The 13,292-nt window shown below is 53.7% G+C and overlaps 1 protein-coding gene across 12 annotated transcripts in view; it reads left to right on the forward strand.

Moving 5' to 3' along the window:
- DAB2IP (DAB2 interacting protein) overlaps positions 1–13,292 on the forward strand; it is a 210,179-nt gene that overhangs the window by 158,098 nt on the left and 38,789 nt on the right. For 10 of the 12 annotated variants that reach the window (XM_068656646.1, XM_068656642.1, XM_068656647.1 and 7 more), the window contains one exon: positions 11,678–11,831. In XM_068656646.1, the coding sequence (XP_068512747.1) occupies positions 11,678–11,831 (154 nt within the window). Of the gene's footprint in view, positions 1–3,805; positions 4,182–5,476; positions 5,609–11,677; positions 11,832–13,292 lie in introns of those variants that run through there. The other 2 variants (XM_068656650.1, XM_068656651.1) reach the window with 2 other exon arrangements.

Here is a 13,292-nt window from a genome sequence, read left to right on the forward strand (position 1 = left end):
CCCTCCTCCGGTCTGCTCCCAGGGAGAGCTGCATTGTTCGAGGTGGAGGCAAGCTCGCTCGTCCTAATTTATTGAAAAAAATAATTTTAGCTTTAAAATGAGGCTGTCATTATGTACCCTGTTCAATCTGTTCTTCACTCCTGAGTCGTGGCTCTGACCTTTTCCATATCTTAAATCCTCTGGGCTGTACACCGTGTTCAGTAGTTAAACTTTGGGGAGGGAGCAGCAGGTGTGGGTTTGGATAAGGACCGCGTGCACGCTTGGCTCCGTTCTTATCCACGTACCCCTGGCAGGCGGCGGCTCTCATTTCATCTAGGGTAGTGCCGGGATTGGACTTTTTAGGGGGTTTTCACAGCGTATAAGTTCCAATAACAATTTTTACATCAGCTCTGGAAGTAGTGGCCTCTGGCATCACATGAAGTAGGCAGTAATGACACTTGCACTGGTAACGGAGAGCTGGGGAGCTGGTGCAGTGCACCCCGGCGGGGCACAGGGTGACTGCTCGGGGAGCCTGGAGCGGCTGGGATGGGGCTGGCCAAGGCAGAACCGCGCCGCTCGGCCCTGGGAGCGGGGTCAGTGTGAGCCATCAAAGAAATGTGCAGAGACCAGGGAAAAATATTGAGGGGGTCTTTTAAAATATCCGTCCTTTTCCTACCTGCCACTGCCCTCGGCCTTCCTGCTGCTTTCCAAATTCCTGCTATGTGCAGATGCTGTGTACAAGAGGGCAAAAACATCCTGTGTCTTCCAAGGGCTCCTGTCCCCTGGAAGGTGCCGGAGGCAGAGGAGAGCAGGGGAGAGTGCTCCTGGAATGGATTGCCTGCAGTTACTGCTCTGAAAGCCCTAGAAAAATCACCAGCTTCATCAGCGTGAATCTCTCATTCCATCTGAAAAGAGGGCTCCTATGAGAAGGATGTGTTTTATATCCCTAAAAGACACTAACATCTATCTGGCTAGAGGGCAGATAGCAATTGGAAGAAATTAGCTTTATATCCTGGTGCCATCTCTGGATAAAATACACACAGCCAAAACAAACTTTAAAGTGCTTTGAGCTTTTTTTTAAAGGAAGAGTTCAGCAGTAACAGAAGAGCATTGTCCTAACTTTTTATTATTATAAACTTGTCATTGATTGAATTTTGGTTTTTAAGAACATCATTTTGTTAAAACCATTATTCAATCAAACATTATTCAATCTCCGAAGTCAGTTACCACCTGTTAACCTGAACCTTTTATGTGTGCCAATCTTGTTAGACAGAAGGACAGATCAAAATAAAATACCGTTTAGATGCTAAGACGTATTTGCCTTTGCCAAGCTCGAAGTTGTATGCTGCTGGCACCTCTGTGGAGTTTACATTTGAAATTCAAAACTTGACTCCTGCAAATGTTCTTGGCTCAAATTGTCATCGAATGTTAAGTAGTGTCTCCGAAGCGAGACTAATAGCACAAAATGATATTGAATGTTTGCAGGAATGGGACTTCACACAAAGATTTTTATAAATCTGCTAATAACACTGTTAGGTTTTACATAAAACCTCCAAAACCGATGAGTGGCACCTCAGTAAAGGCAGATTTCCTGTTTATCGGTGTTAAATTCCTAAGTCTAGCACTTGTTCAGGAGAGCAGCAAAGGAAAGCTAATTGCAAGCAGGAAGAGAAATTGGCCAGTCCAGATCCACTGTCTAGCCGCTATGAAATACGGAGTAAACGGCAGCATTAGTCAGAGGTTAAATATTCCTTCGGTGTAAATATTATGTGATACGGAGCCTGATTTTTCAGAAATGCTAGACATCGATTCTGCTGAGTTCTGTGGACATCAAGCACGCTTTAATAAAGCAGGTGAAGAAATCTTTTAATAATCTATCAGCTTAATTTTGCCATTGTTCCCGTTATCTGCAGTGCTTGGGTTCTTTGTGCCCTTCAGCTTCACATTAACTTTTTGCCAAAACTGAACTGAAGGACAAAGGAAACACGGACGCAGTCAAGGTTACGGGCGGCTCGGTCGTGCTTCTGCAGCGCTCGGCAGCTCCTGTGTGGTTTGATGGAGGAACATCGGGTGTCCCGCGAGCTGATTTAGTGGTACCTGCAGTGAGCTCTGTGTGCTGCTCGGTGGTGCCACGGGCTGTAGTAGGCACACTGAGAAGTGTTTCGGCAGAGGTGCACAATGATAATTATCCCCAGCCCCAACACTTCAGCAGCAACCCAGTGACAAGAAGCCAGCTGTGCAATTACACATCTTACAACGTTAATTATGCTTAAATGTGGGGTTGCTCGAACTTTCTCAAAAAGTGCTTTCCACGACATCAACAGGCTTTTAACTGTAAATTTGGAGTAAAACTGGGTGAGCACAATGCCTTCCATTTCCTAATCGTCAGGGTTGTTAGGGAATTTGGCTTTCCTGAGTGAAAGACAGCAGGACCATAGAGAACCGGCTTCACAGTCAATAAAAAGAGAGAGAGATCCCTGTGTTTAATAGCTCGAAAAGGTAAATGCAGGAGGAGGTTGGGGCAGCACCTGGTGCGAGTGCCCTCCCTGCCCAGCTGGGCAGCCAGGAGGAGCCACAGAAGGGAAAGGGACCCGAGAAGGCAAATAACAATCCCTGGGTCCAGCTGTGACCAAAACACCAATAACCCACGGAAGGCACTGTTTTACGTGCCCTCTGATGGAGCACAGCGATTTCCTTCAACAAATGCCATTTCTTGAACAGTGTGGGTGGAGGCTGGAATGCCAGAAATAACACAAGGTGCAAACGCAGAGAAGGGGGAGAGGTCAGATGCAGCGCTGCAGGCAGGATGCAGACATCCGTGAGCGCGATAACAGCTCCCAGCCTGCTCCCAGCCTGCCGGTCGCCCTCTGAACGCAGCCGCCCTTGGGGGATCAGCGGTGTGCAGGGAGCCCCCTGAGGCTTTGACATCCAGGCTTGGTTTTGGTGCTAGAAATGCTCACAGCAGCAGCATTTAAGCACTGAGTTGAGCATGCAGCTTCTTCACTGCCTGGCCCTCTTGGGCAGGGGAAGCAGCAGCTGGCTGTGAGGTTTTGCTGCTGCACCTCACAGGTGTGCTCAGCCCAGAGGCTGGGGAGGGCGAGGGAATCAGTGCCCTGTGCGGTACAGATGGCAGCTCCCAGGAGCCGTGTGCTTGGGGACATCAGCCCAAACACAGAGCAATCGATGGGGCAGCCCGCGGGGACACGGGCACGGCAGCACGTTACCTCTGGGAAGGAAACACTCGTGTTTTGTGGAGGGGAGAGTGTGGGGAACGAACGTGCAGCAGGACGGCCACCACAGGGCTCCAGGGCTCTGGGCTCGTGCACAACTTTGTCTCGATGCCCGGGTGTGCACAGACAGCGACCAGGCAAAATTCCAGGCCCGGCACACCGGAGTTTGACCGGTGCTTCCCAGCGCCCAGCACCCTTGGGCCAGCCCTCGCTGCTCTCCCCCTGGCCACCCGGCAGCAGCACGGGGCCACGTGGGGCCCCATCCTCAGCCGATGTTCCCAGCACATCTGTCTGCCTGCTGAAGGCCAAACACACGCGTGCGTTGCGTTCCCTGCGTCCTTCCAGCTTGTCCTAATAATGTGTCTGAACGTGCAGAGGGAATTATTCCTGCGCTGGGGTGCAGAGAGGAGCCGGCTTCGCTCTCTTCCTGCTAACTTTGGTCTGCTCCGCTCTCCACCCAGTGCAAGTGCGAGGGCTCGTTCCAAAGTTCACGTTCTGCATTTTTATGCCGTGCCAGAGAGATAAAACACTTGGTAAAACTGTAACTTGACCTTAACGCTTTGCCACAGCCAGGGAGATAAGGTGCTAAAGGAAACGTGGGGAGCAGAGCCCGGTGTTCACCGATGGCGGCGGGGAAGGGCCGATGGCTCCGTGGAGAGGACCCCGGGGCTCTGCTTGGGAGCTGCGGGTGAGCCCAGCCCACGGCACGGAGCAGCCAGGGGGTTCTGAGCGGATTCGGGCTGGCACATCCCAAATTTCTGCTCCGCCACACAAAGGACCCCTGTGCTGCTGCTGCTGCAGATTTGAGAACGAAAAGATTGAGTGAAGCTGCCCGTTATTATTTTTGGCTACTCCAGCGATGTATCAAAAACCTGACGCTGGGTTGATGCTGGTGCCCTACTTTATAGAAGCCCTGAAAAGCAGATCGAGGACAGCGAGCTTCTCTTTGTGCATGGCATCTGCCAGCAAACGGTGAGAGAGCTTCAAACTGCTGGTGGGGGGAGTGGGGGAAGGCAAAAAAAATGTGTTAATCCAGATCCCTGCCTGCTGACTGCGAGGGGAAGGGGTCTGCGTGCGCTCTGCTAAGGAGCCAAGGGGGGAGCCGCGCTGAGTGGGGCGTTGTGCTGCCCACGCTGCTCATCCCGGCGTGGCTGGTGAGCCGCTGGCATTGTCCCCAGGGCACAGCGGGGACTGGTTTGCCCTGGAAGGAAGAAAAGGACCCCAGGGGCGTTAGGTGACAGCCAGGGCTCCGTGTTAGTGAAGCCCAACGGTGCTGCTTTTCCGCCAAGCCTTCAGGATCCTGCAGAGCCGTGTGAGGCTGGAGCCCACCTCGCTGCCCGAGGAGGCAGAGGGGCACAGCGCTGTGGGACAGCGGTGTCAGAGCTGGGCAGAGGACTCAGGGTGCCCACAACCATCCCAAGAACAGCCCAGCAACCCGGCCTGCGGGTCAGCACCTGCCTGTCCTCCTGAGACCCGCTGGCCCCCTGTGCTCAGGGGAAGCACTTGGTGCTGTTTTAATTAGGGCTGTTCACCCTTGTGCTCATTTTCCCCTCCAATGCCGCCCAGGTGCCCGCTTCATCCCCGGAGCAGCCGCGCGTGAGCCGCAGGATTTATGATTTGCTGCAGCCACTGCCGGTAACCTCCGAAAAGTGGCCAAAGGAAGCAGCCAGAAACAGCAGCCGGGGGCCGGTGCCGCTCGGGGCTTTTCCATTTGCCTTTTAGTCCCACTTCGCTCCCCATGAGCCATGGAGGCGTTTCGATGCGCCGGGCTGGCAGTGGCAGCACTGCTGGGGGAACGGGGGGGCTCCGTCAGCTGCCCGAGGCCGGGGGGGCCCCGCTGCGCTGCCTGCCCCGTGCCCCCCGGGGGGGTGAAGCCGCACTGAGCCCCCCCCGAGGCGCTCCGGGGCCCCGGCGGCTGCCACCCACCGGGAAGGGGTCCCCGGGGGGGGGTCCCCGGCGTGGCCGAGGGGTGCGGGCATGGCTCAGGGGGGGGCCGCCGGCTGCTGCTGCAAATGCTACTGGCTGCTGGGCAGGTCGGTGCCGGGGCTGGGCACGGGGGGGGCACCGGGGGGGCACCGGGGGCGGGCAGCGGCTGCCTCCATCCCCGGTACCGAGCATCGCGGGGAGCGCAGCCGGGCGGCGAAAGGCTGCGGAGCATCGGGGCACCGGAGACCGGGGCTCGGAGGGGATCCGGGGGGTACCGGGGGGGGGCCCGGGGAGGGCGGCGGCGGCGGCCCCGGGGCGCTCTGCCCAGCTACAGCGCAGCCAATCCCGCGGCCCCGGCGGCGGCTCCGAGCGGGGCGGAGCGGGGCGGGGACGGGCGGCGGCGGCGGCGGCGGGGCCGGGACGGGCCGGGGGAGCGCGGCATGGGGCGGCCCCAGCCCGGCCGGGCCCGCGGGGTGAGCAGCGGGGCGGTGGGGATGGGGAGGGGATGGGGGTGTGCGGGGTGGGGGGGGGGGGGTCCGGGGCCGTGCATGTGCCCTGCGGGTGTCCGCGCCCCCCGGTGCTGTCCCCGGGGTCCCCCCGCGGTTCCTGCGCCTCCCCCGCAGGCTCCGGGCTCCGCAGCCCCCGTGGCGGAGCCGCCCGGTCCCGGTCCCGGTCCCTGCCCGTGGGGCCCGCAGCTCCCCGTGGGCTCCTCCGCGCCCGGCGTTGTATTTTTAGCAGCGCTGTGTGCGAGGCATTTTGTTCCCAGCGTTATTTATTAAAACATCCCCGCTGCCTTAGGCAACGGCCCGCGGCCGGGCTCCGGAGCTGGGGCCGTGGCGCAGAAGGAGGGAGCTTGCGACTTTGCTTTCCTTGTGGCTGATCCAGGAGGAGAGATCCTGCCCGGCTTTTTTCTCGCTTGGATCCTGCCTCCTGAGTTAGGCTGAGCACGATTTCATAGGCAAAAACCCAAAGCCTTCACCCCCACCCTCCTCCCAGCCCGCGGATGTGGGGTGCAGGTGGGGAGCGCCCCGACCTCGCCGGTGCCCATGGGCGGTGGCAGGGCACCAGGAGGCTCTGCCATGGTCCTGCTGCTGCTGCCTGCGCTCCCCGTCCTTGCCCCGGTGGCTGCCGTGGCTGTCCTGCTCCTCCTTGCTCCAGAGGCTCCCAGTGCCATGGGAATGGGCAGGCCTGGGGTCTAAATTCCAAAGAGCGGTGGCTCCGCGTCCTCTGTATCAGCTGTCCACAGATGTGACGCTATTAATAGATGCCGATTTAGCCTAATGTGGGAAGAAAAGGTCGTATTTTATATGGAAGCATTAGTTACTGTTGAAAGAGAGAAATGGTGGTCCCGCTGTGCTCTTGGGAAGGAGGGAGAAGTTGCTCCTCTAGCTTATCGTGCTTGGTTATTGAAAGTCGAGCAGCATTTCTGATCCATGTTTATTCCTTGCTCTCGAGCCATTTTGCTTGCTTTTGCAGCTTCTCTCATGTTGCATGTTGCAAACCTGCTGGTGTCCTTGCTGCTCGTACCCTGCTGGACTGACAGGTTGGCTCTGGCAAACCTGGCTGTGGCCACTGCTGGCCCAGCACGGGCCCTGCCCAGGTGAACGTCGTGAGCTAAATCACCCTTCAGCAGGGCAAAAACAAAACCTGGAACGTGGTCTGAGCTGACAGAGTCCTCCTGAATGTAATTAATCCTGCTGCCAGCTGAAACCGAGAACAGCCTAAAAACAAGGGCAGCCATTAATAAGTTTAATTACACGTCCTTTGTCTTGCTGGGTGAAGGTGTTGTGCAGTGAGGGCAACGTGACGCAGCTGCCGGTGGTGAGCGCCCTGGTCAGTGCTCCCTGAGCCTGTGCCCGGAGATCCCAAGGGCTGTGGGGCATCTGCTTCAGCCCACGGCGGCACGTCCACGGCACAGATCAGCGGCTGGAGGTCAGAGAGCAGAGGGGAAAGCTCGGATTAGCAGAACATGGGCGTTGCTGTCCTGGGAGGACGCAGCGCCGCACGCAGAGCGCTCGTGGGGACTTCACCCAGACGTACAGAGAAAAAAAAACATTCCCATGTCTTCTGGGAGCACACAAGTTCAGTTCTGCTGTTCCTCGTGGTGATTCCCATAACAACACTTGGATATTTATTTGTTAAATTGAAGCAACACTCTCAGCAGGATGAGGCACGAGGGCAGGAGTGGGTGAGAGCTGCGGCAGCGGCCAGGAGGTTAGCAGCAAGCAGCGCCGGGCCCTGGGGTTTCACACGGGCACTGCTCATGAGGCTGGGGGGGGCTTGGGAGACCGAGGTGTAGGAGAGCCCCGTTGGTGTCTGCTGCTGGAGGATGTGGCTCCTCCGAGCAGCTGGGGCCATGCAGCAGTGAGGCGCACAGCTCCAGTCCACACCGCACAGCTCCCCAGCACCCAGATTTGTGCCTCTGGTGAAGCTGGAGGGGACGGTGTGCCTGCCCCACTGGCTGCCTTCTCCTCTCTGAGGCTGCAGATAGTTTGGTGCAGTCGCCCACTTTGTTCTCAGTCATAACACAGCCTAATCCCCGGGCTGGGCACAGCTCTAAATTGTGCCGACGCTGCAGGCGGGTCCCGGCTGTGTCTGTGCCCGCAGGACCCCTGCGGAGGACGGCGAGGGGACGAGGGCTGCCCCGGGGGTCTGAGCAGAGCTGTTCGCCCCTGAAAACTTGCATACGGTGAATGGATGTGACCTGGAAACGTGCCTAGGGTCACGGCTGTCATTTAGGAGATCCGATCCTTCCGGACCTTAAGCTGGGCGCTGTCGGCCTCGCTGGCAGCGGGGCGTTGGTGTCGCAGTGGCCGACCGCAGCTGGTATTAACGGGACATCTTCAATGCGGGGCCTGGACTTCCCTCAGGATTCCCCAATCTGCTTCTGCTTTCACAGCAGAATAGAAGATTTAAGAAAGGTTCTTAGCTTTTTTTTCTTCTGCATTTTACGTTTTGTGTCTGCTCCCCCTCTCTGCAGCTAGCCAGCCAGGTTCCCGGTTCGCTTCTGTCTTTCAAAAGTATCAGGAAAATTTCCATCAGAAAACCACACAAGTCAGCAGCTGCGTGGTTTCAGGCAGGTGAAGTCCTGAAATGAAAACTGTTGGGGTTGCCCCTTTGAGGGCTTGTCTTCACAAGAAAGCAATTCTGGAATAAGAGCGTACGAGTTTCACACACGAGACCTATTCCAGACTAATTCTGTGTAGACAGGCCCTGCACATCTTCCCTCCTGGTAGCCTCGGTGAGTATCCTTGCTCTTGAGGGAGCACGGGGCCTGAATTCCCCAGCAGCCCTGCTGGTCCTGCTGGCAGACAGATGGTTCCTGTGCCCGGTGCTGAGGGCCCGGCCCCGCAGTCGGTGAGGATGGTTTCTGGCCCCATGCTTCGTCCCCAATATCCAAAGTCCTGCCTGGGCTGGGGGTGCAGTCCTGGCCCAACATCCCTAATTCTGGCTGCTTATGAGGGAAGCAGGCAGAGGGGCGTAGCGTCCCCTCACGTGGCAGTGCTTTATGGCTTTTATTATTTAGAACAACCCTCGCTCGTTGCTCTGGGGCAGTAAACCTCCTCCTTTAATAACCAGCAACGTCTGCCTCTGTGCGGGACTCTCCAGGTCAGTGCCAGTAGCAGGAATGTTATTTCTCTTTAGAACTAATGTGCTGTTTTATGAGATATTTTTTTTTCCCTCCTTCATTTCAACTGAACTTTAGGCATGTAGAAGGGGATTAAAATAAGGCCCACGGCAAAAGGAACTGAATGTGCTGGTTGGAAGGAGGGCTTCCTGCTGTGAGACATCTCTGGGCAGCTGGACGCTCCCACCATATTAAAACAAAGGTGTAGGAACTGAATTTGATCAGCTCCTGTAAGCCAGGATGTTGTTATTTTTTTTATTTTTTTTTTTACTATTATTTCTGCACTTCTTGCCATCTGTCACCCAGTAAGTTGTCCTTGCCCCAAGCCCTGCAGGCCTGAGTGACCGCAGCAGCAGGGGCAGAGCTGTCGGTGCTCCGAGGCCTCTCCAGGGACTGCACAGAGCCGCCTCCTCCCCGTGTTTGGAGAGGCTGAAGGCTCTCAGAGAGGAGAATGTCCTCACCCCACAAGTCAGGGAGCAGCGTGTGACCTTTGTGGGACCGTCCCTGTGCTGTCCCTACAGCAGGGAGCGTGGGAGCTGTGACAGGGCCTGGCAGACATCTTCCAGGAAATGGGATCGTGCCACGGATGTCACGTTCCTTATAAAGGGTGGGAGAAATGCTTTCTCCTCTGGATCGGGGTGTTCAGAGTAAGGAGCGACACCGCGGCGCCAGGGCAGGTCTGGGGGTGCTGGGGGGGATCCGGACGCTGCCCCAGGAGCCCCCACGCCGGCAGCGCTCCCCCTCTGCCAGGGCTTCCTCTGGCAGAAGGACCTCAGCCTTTCCGCTGCGATCTCCAACGAGAGCCTCTAATTAATGACATCTCCCCATTTAGCTCGTGAGACGCAGACAGATGCTGCGCCATTTAGGGCTGGTTTGAGACCTACAGCGCTCCTCCATGCAGCGCAGCATCTGGTGAGGAGTGCTGGTGGTGCCGACCTGGGTCGGATCTGATCTGCTGATCGGGAGGAAAAGACAGCCAGGGAACGCATCCTGCCTAGGGAAGCACCCCCCAAATACTCCTGTGTCTAAGAAAATCCTGTTAATTTTAGAATACCCAGAGATGTACAGCAGAGTACGGGGAGATAGAAATAAGCGTTTGATGCATCTGGTGAAAATGTCCTGAGAAACTCCTGCTTGGTGATACTTTGCGTTGCACATCTGCATTCCCACCCGTGGCCTTGCAGCTGCAGTGATTTTGAATGAAAAATAGACTTGTTTTGTTTTAATGTCAGCAAAAATTCTTATGCCAGCATGAAGCAGTCCAGCTCGGTGCATTACAGTACGTAGTTCCTCAGTTGTAGGTTGAAATTATCAATATTTATATGTGCCCACACAAAAAGGCAAGTCCCAGCTTGGTTACTTAGCTCTTCTAATTTCATCTGCAAATTGCAGAAATAAGACTTCCCATAAATGCCTCGAGTCTGAGGTTATCAGGTCTGTGTTGGCAGTTCTTGAGCTACCGGGTATCAGTCCTGGACTTAGCACCCAGGGCAACTTGATCTATCTACTCTCAATCTATCTTCACTTACAGTATCACTCAGAGGAAAAGGGTATGGATCCTTCTCTCTGAAAATAGTGCAAAATTGCCACAGAGTACTGGGAAATGACTGCGCTCAGTTCCTAAAGATCAATTTATTTGCAATAGAGGTGTGGGGTGAGAAGGCAACTCAGAGAATTGCTAATGGGATGGAGAGCCTTGGTGCTTCTAAGCCACCGCTTCTGACCCCATACAGGTCTGTAGTAACCCAAGGCTTTTAACATTTGGGGGCTGTTTGTGCCCTGAGCAGCTGCACGAGGGGTGGCCTGCAGCCCTCAGAGCTGTCCCTTTCCCATTCCCAGCTGCAAGCTGATCCTTCATCACCTCGGGATCTATCGATGGCCTGAATCTTAATGGCAAAGCTCGAGGAGCACCTTTTTATCTCCCAGCGCTGTTTATCTTAGACTTGGCTTTGGCTTTTTCTAGATTGAGCTTGGCATGTGAGTCACTGGAAGCTATGAATTTTGCATGCACTATTGACATTTCCCTGTGTTCTGGTCAGCTATGTTCTGGAGACTGACAAAACTCAATACGCACAGGCAGAGCAATCTGATAGAGAATATTGGGAGCTTTGTTGTTCTGCTCGTAAAAGACTGCGCTGAGAATATCTCCAACTCCCCTTATTTCTGTCCTTCTGCGCCTCTGAATAAGGCAGCGTACTCTTTATAGACAGACCGACGGACACATGTTCTCTTTGGAAGACCCCAAAGTGTTTGCCAGAGGTTTTAAAGGTCAGAGTTGCTGGGATCAGAGCTTTTGTGGGCTGGCTTGCATAGGAACATTTTACACGGTGCAGACTATACAGAAAGCAACTGCTCCCTCTGCTCTCAAGTTATTTTTTCCCTCGCCGCTTTATGGTTGTGTTGTGTTTTCCCTGGGAGTACCTAGCTATCTTTCTTTTTTTTTTTTTTTTTCCCCTCCCCTCGAGCTCTCTGATTTTGCTTTAAGAGTTACAGCACCATTGATTGTATTGGCTGTCTCTGAAAATGGTGTGCTGCTTGCTGTCTGTGGGCTCCCCGCTGCTAAATGCTGCCAGTGGGACTCCAGAGCATTTAGATCAATCGATAGGGCTATCATGGCCTTATTTTCCACACTCTCCCCATCCTGGGGATGTGTGTAACAATCGGATGGAGCGCGCAAGCCCTCGGATTGTTGGTTACAGAGCTTGGATCCGCACTGTCTGCATCCATGATATAGCTGGATGTGTTTCTGGAGGGGGAGAAGAGTCCCTGCGCACAGGGGGATGCTATTCTGGGCCCTCTGTTATCTCGTGGCATAAAGTTCACAGGAATATTCTGCAGTTGTTGCTAACAGATGGGCTGAATCATTTCTCTGGGCAGGAAGGCATCCACTGATACGGCTGCATTTTTCCTCCAGATCCCATCTAATGCCGAGGCTGAAAGAATCGCGCTCCCACGAGTCTTTGCTCAGTCCCAGTAGTGCTGTTGAGGCTCTGGATCTCAGCATGGAGGAAGAAGTGGTCATCAAGCCGGTCCACAGTAGCATCCTGGGACAAGACTACTGCTTCGAGGTAAGGAGCGTTTCTGTACGCCGTGTAGCAGGGCTGGCTGGGGAGCCGGGTGCAGGATCACATCTTGGGCTCTCGCTGTTACAAAACGCTTCTGCTCTGAATTGTTACACAGACACCGTTCCACGGGCAGAAAATTACTTCATAATTCCAAGGAGAAGCACACCCGCAAATCAGAGCAATGAGCTCTTTGCCTTATAACCATTGTCGCAGCAGGGCTTGCTCCTGGCACAGGTGCTGGACTACTTAGAAACCTGCATTAGCAGAGCTTGAATTTGTAGTTTATGTTCATGCAGATAGCAGAAAGTGCTCGTCGCAGTTCTGTGTGTACAAAGATCTTATACGTGGTCACAAAGATAGCCTACAGCTATTACTGGGAGTGTTGAGGATTTTGTCTAGAAATCTCAAGCTTCACTTTTCTGGGTAATTAAAAAAAACTATATTTCAGTGTGTTTTTTTTTTAATGGATATTTGCATCTTTTATGGCACGTGGCTAGGTCTGTGCTAGCAGGAGGTTGTGGGACGTATACAAACAAGATTGTAGCATAAGGCAGTGCCTCTTGGGAATTGTTTGCCCTGCATCATGGACAGAAAAGCCTTATTGCTTATGGCAGCACCTGCATATAGAACTGGGAAGTGGTTTTCTTACAGTAATAAGGTGGTTGATACTTGTGTTTCTGTGAAGAGAAGGTAATCTGTTTGTACTTGGACATCAGCAAGTAGATAAACCATATAGCCGTGCTTGGGTTGTACTGTAAGATTTGATGGGAATGCATTCCTAGGATGGGCAGAGGCATGTAAAGACAGCACTGTTAGTGTCCAAGAGGAGCCAGATGGGGCAGATGAATATTTTTATATTACTGAAATTAGAACAGTTTGAAATAAATGAATTAAAATATCCATTTCTTAAAATACAAGTGCATAATACAGAAGCAGTCTGACCAAAAAATAGCCCCAAACATGAACTCTGAAGTTGAGGGCGTGGGTTGAGATATAAATTTTCCAGTGCTGCTCATTCTCTGTAGAATTGAGCAAGTGTGGCAGGTCAGGAGGAGAACAGTTTTGTAAATTATATGGCCTCTATTACATTCCACTCAAGAAAGATAAAATGAAGCTAGATGGAAAATAGATGTGACATCCATAATATAAGAGTTGTTTACCAATTCTGTTCAGCACACAAGAGAAGGGGAAGGGATATGAACAGTACTTGTAGAAGTTGACTGAGAGGGAAATTACACAAGTCATGCACTTGTAAGGAGGAAGAAAATTCCATTTTTAAGTGAGAGTTGGATAAAGAAGAGTCATAAAAAAAAAAGAACATGTTAATTGCTGTTCTGCAAATCCTGCAGAGTGAAGGAAGAATGCTGGAAAACAAAAGGGGCATTGATTTGTAACTGATGGTTACTCATCAACAAGCTCCAGAGGGAAGCGCTTAGGTGAGAGCTAAATGGCACATTGTGTTAA

This window comes from Anas acuta, chromosome 20 (genome assembly GCF_963932015.1).
Source record: "Anas acuta chromosome 20, bAnaAcu1.1, whole genome shotgun sequence".
NCBI classification, from domain to species: Eukaryota; Metazoa; Chordata; class Aves; order Anseriformes; family Anatidae; genus Anas; species Anas acuta.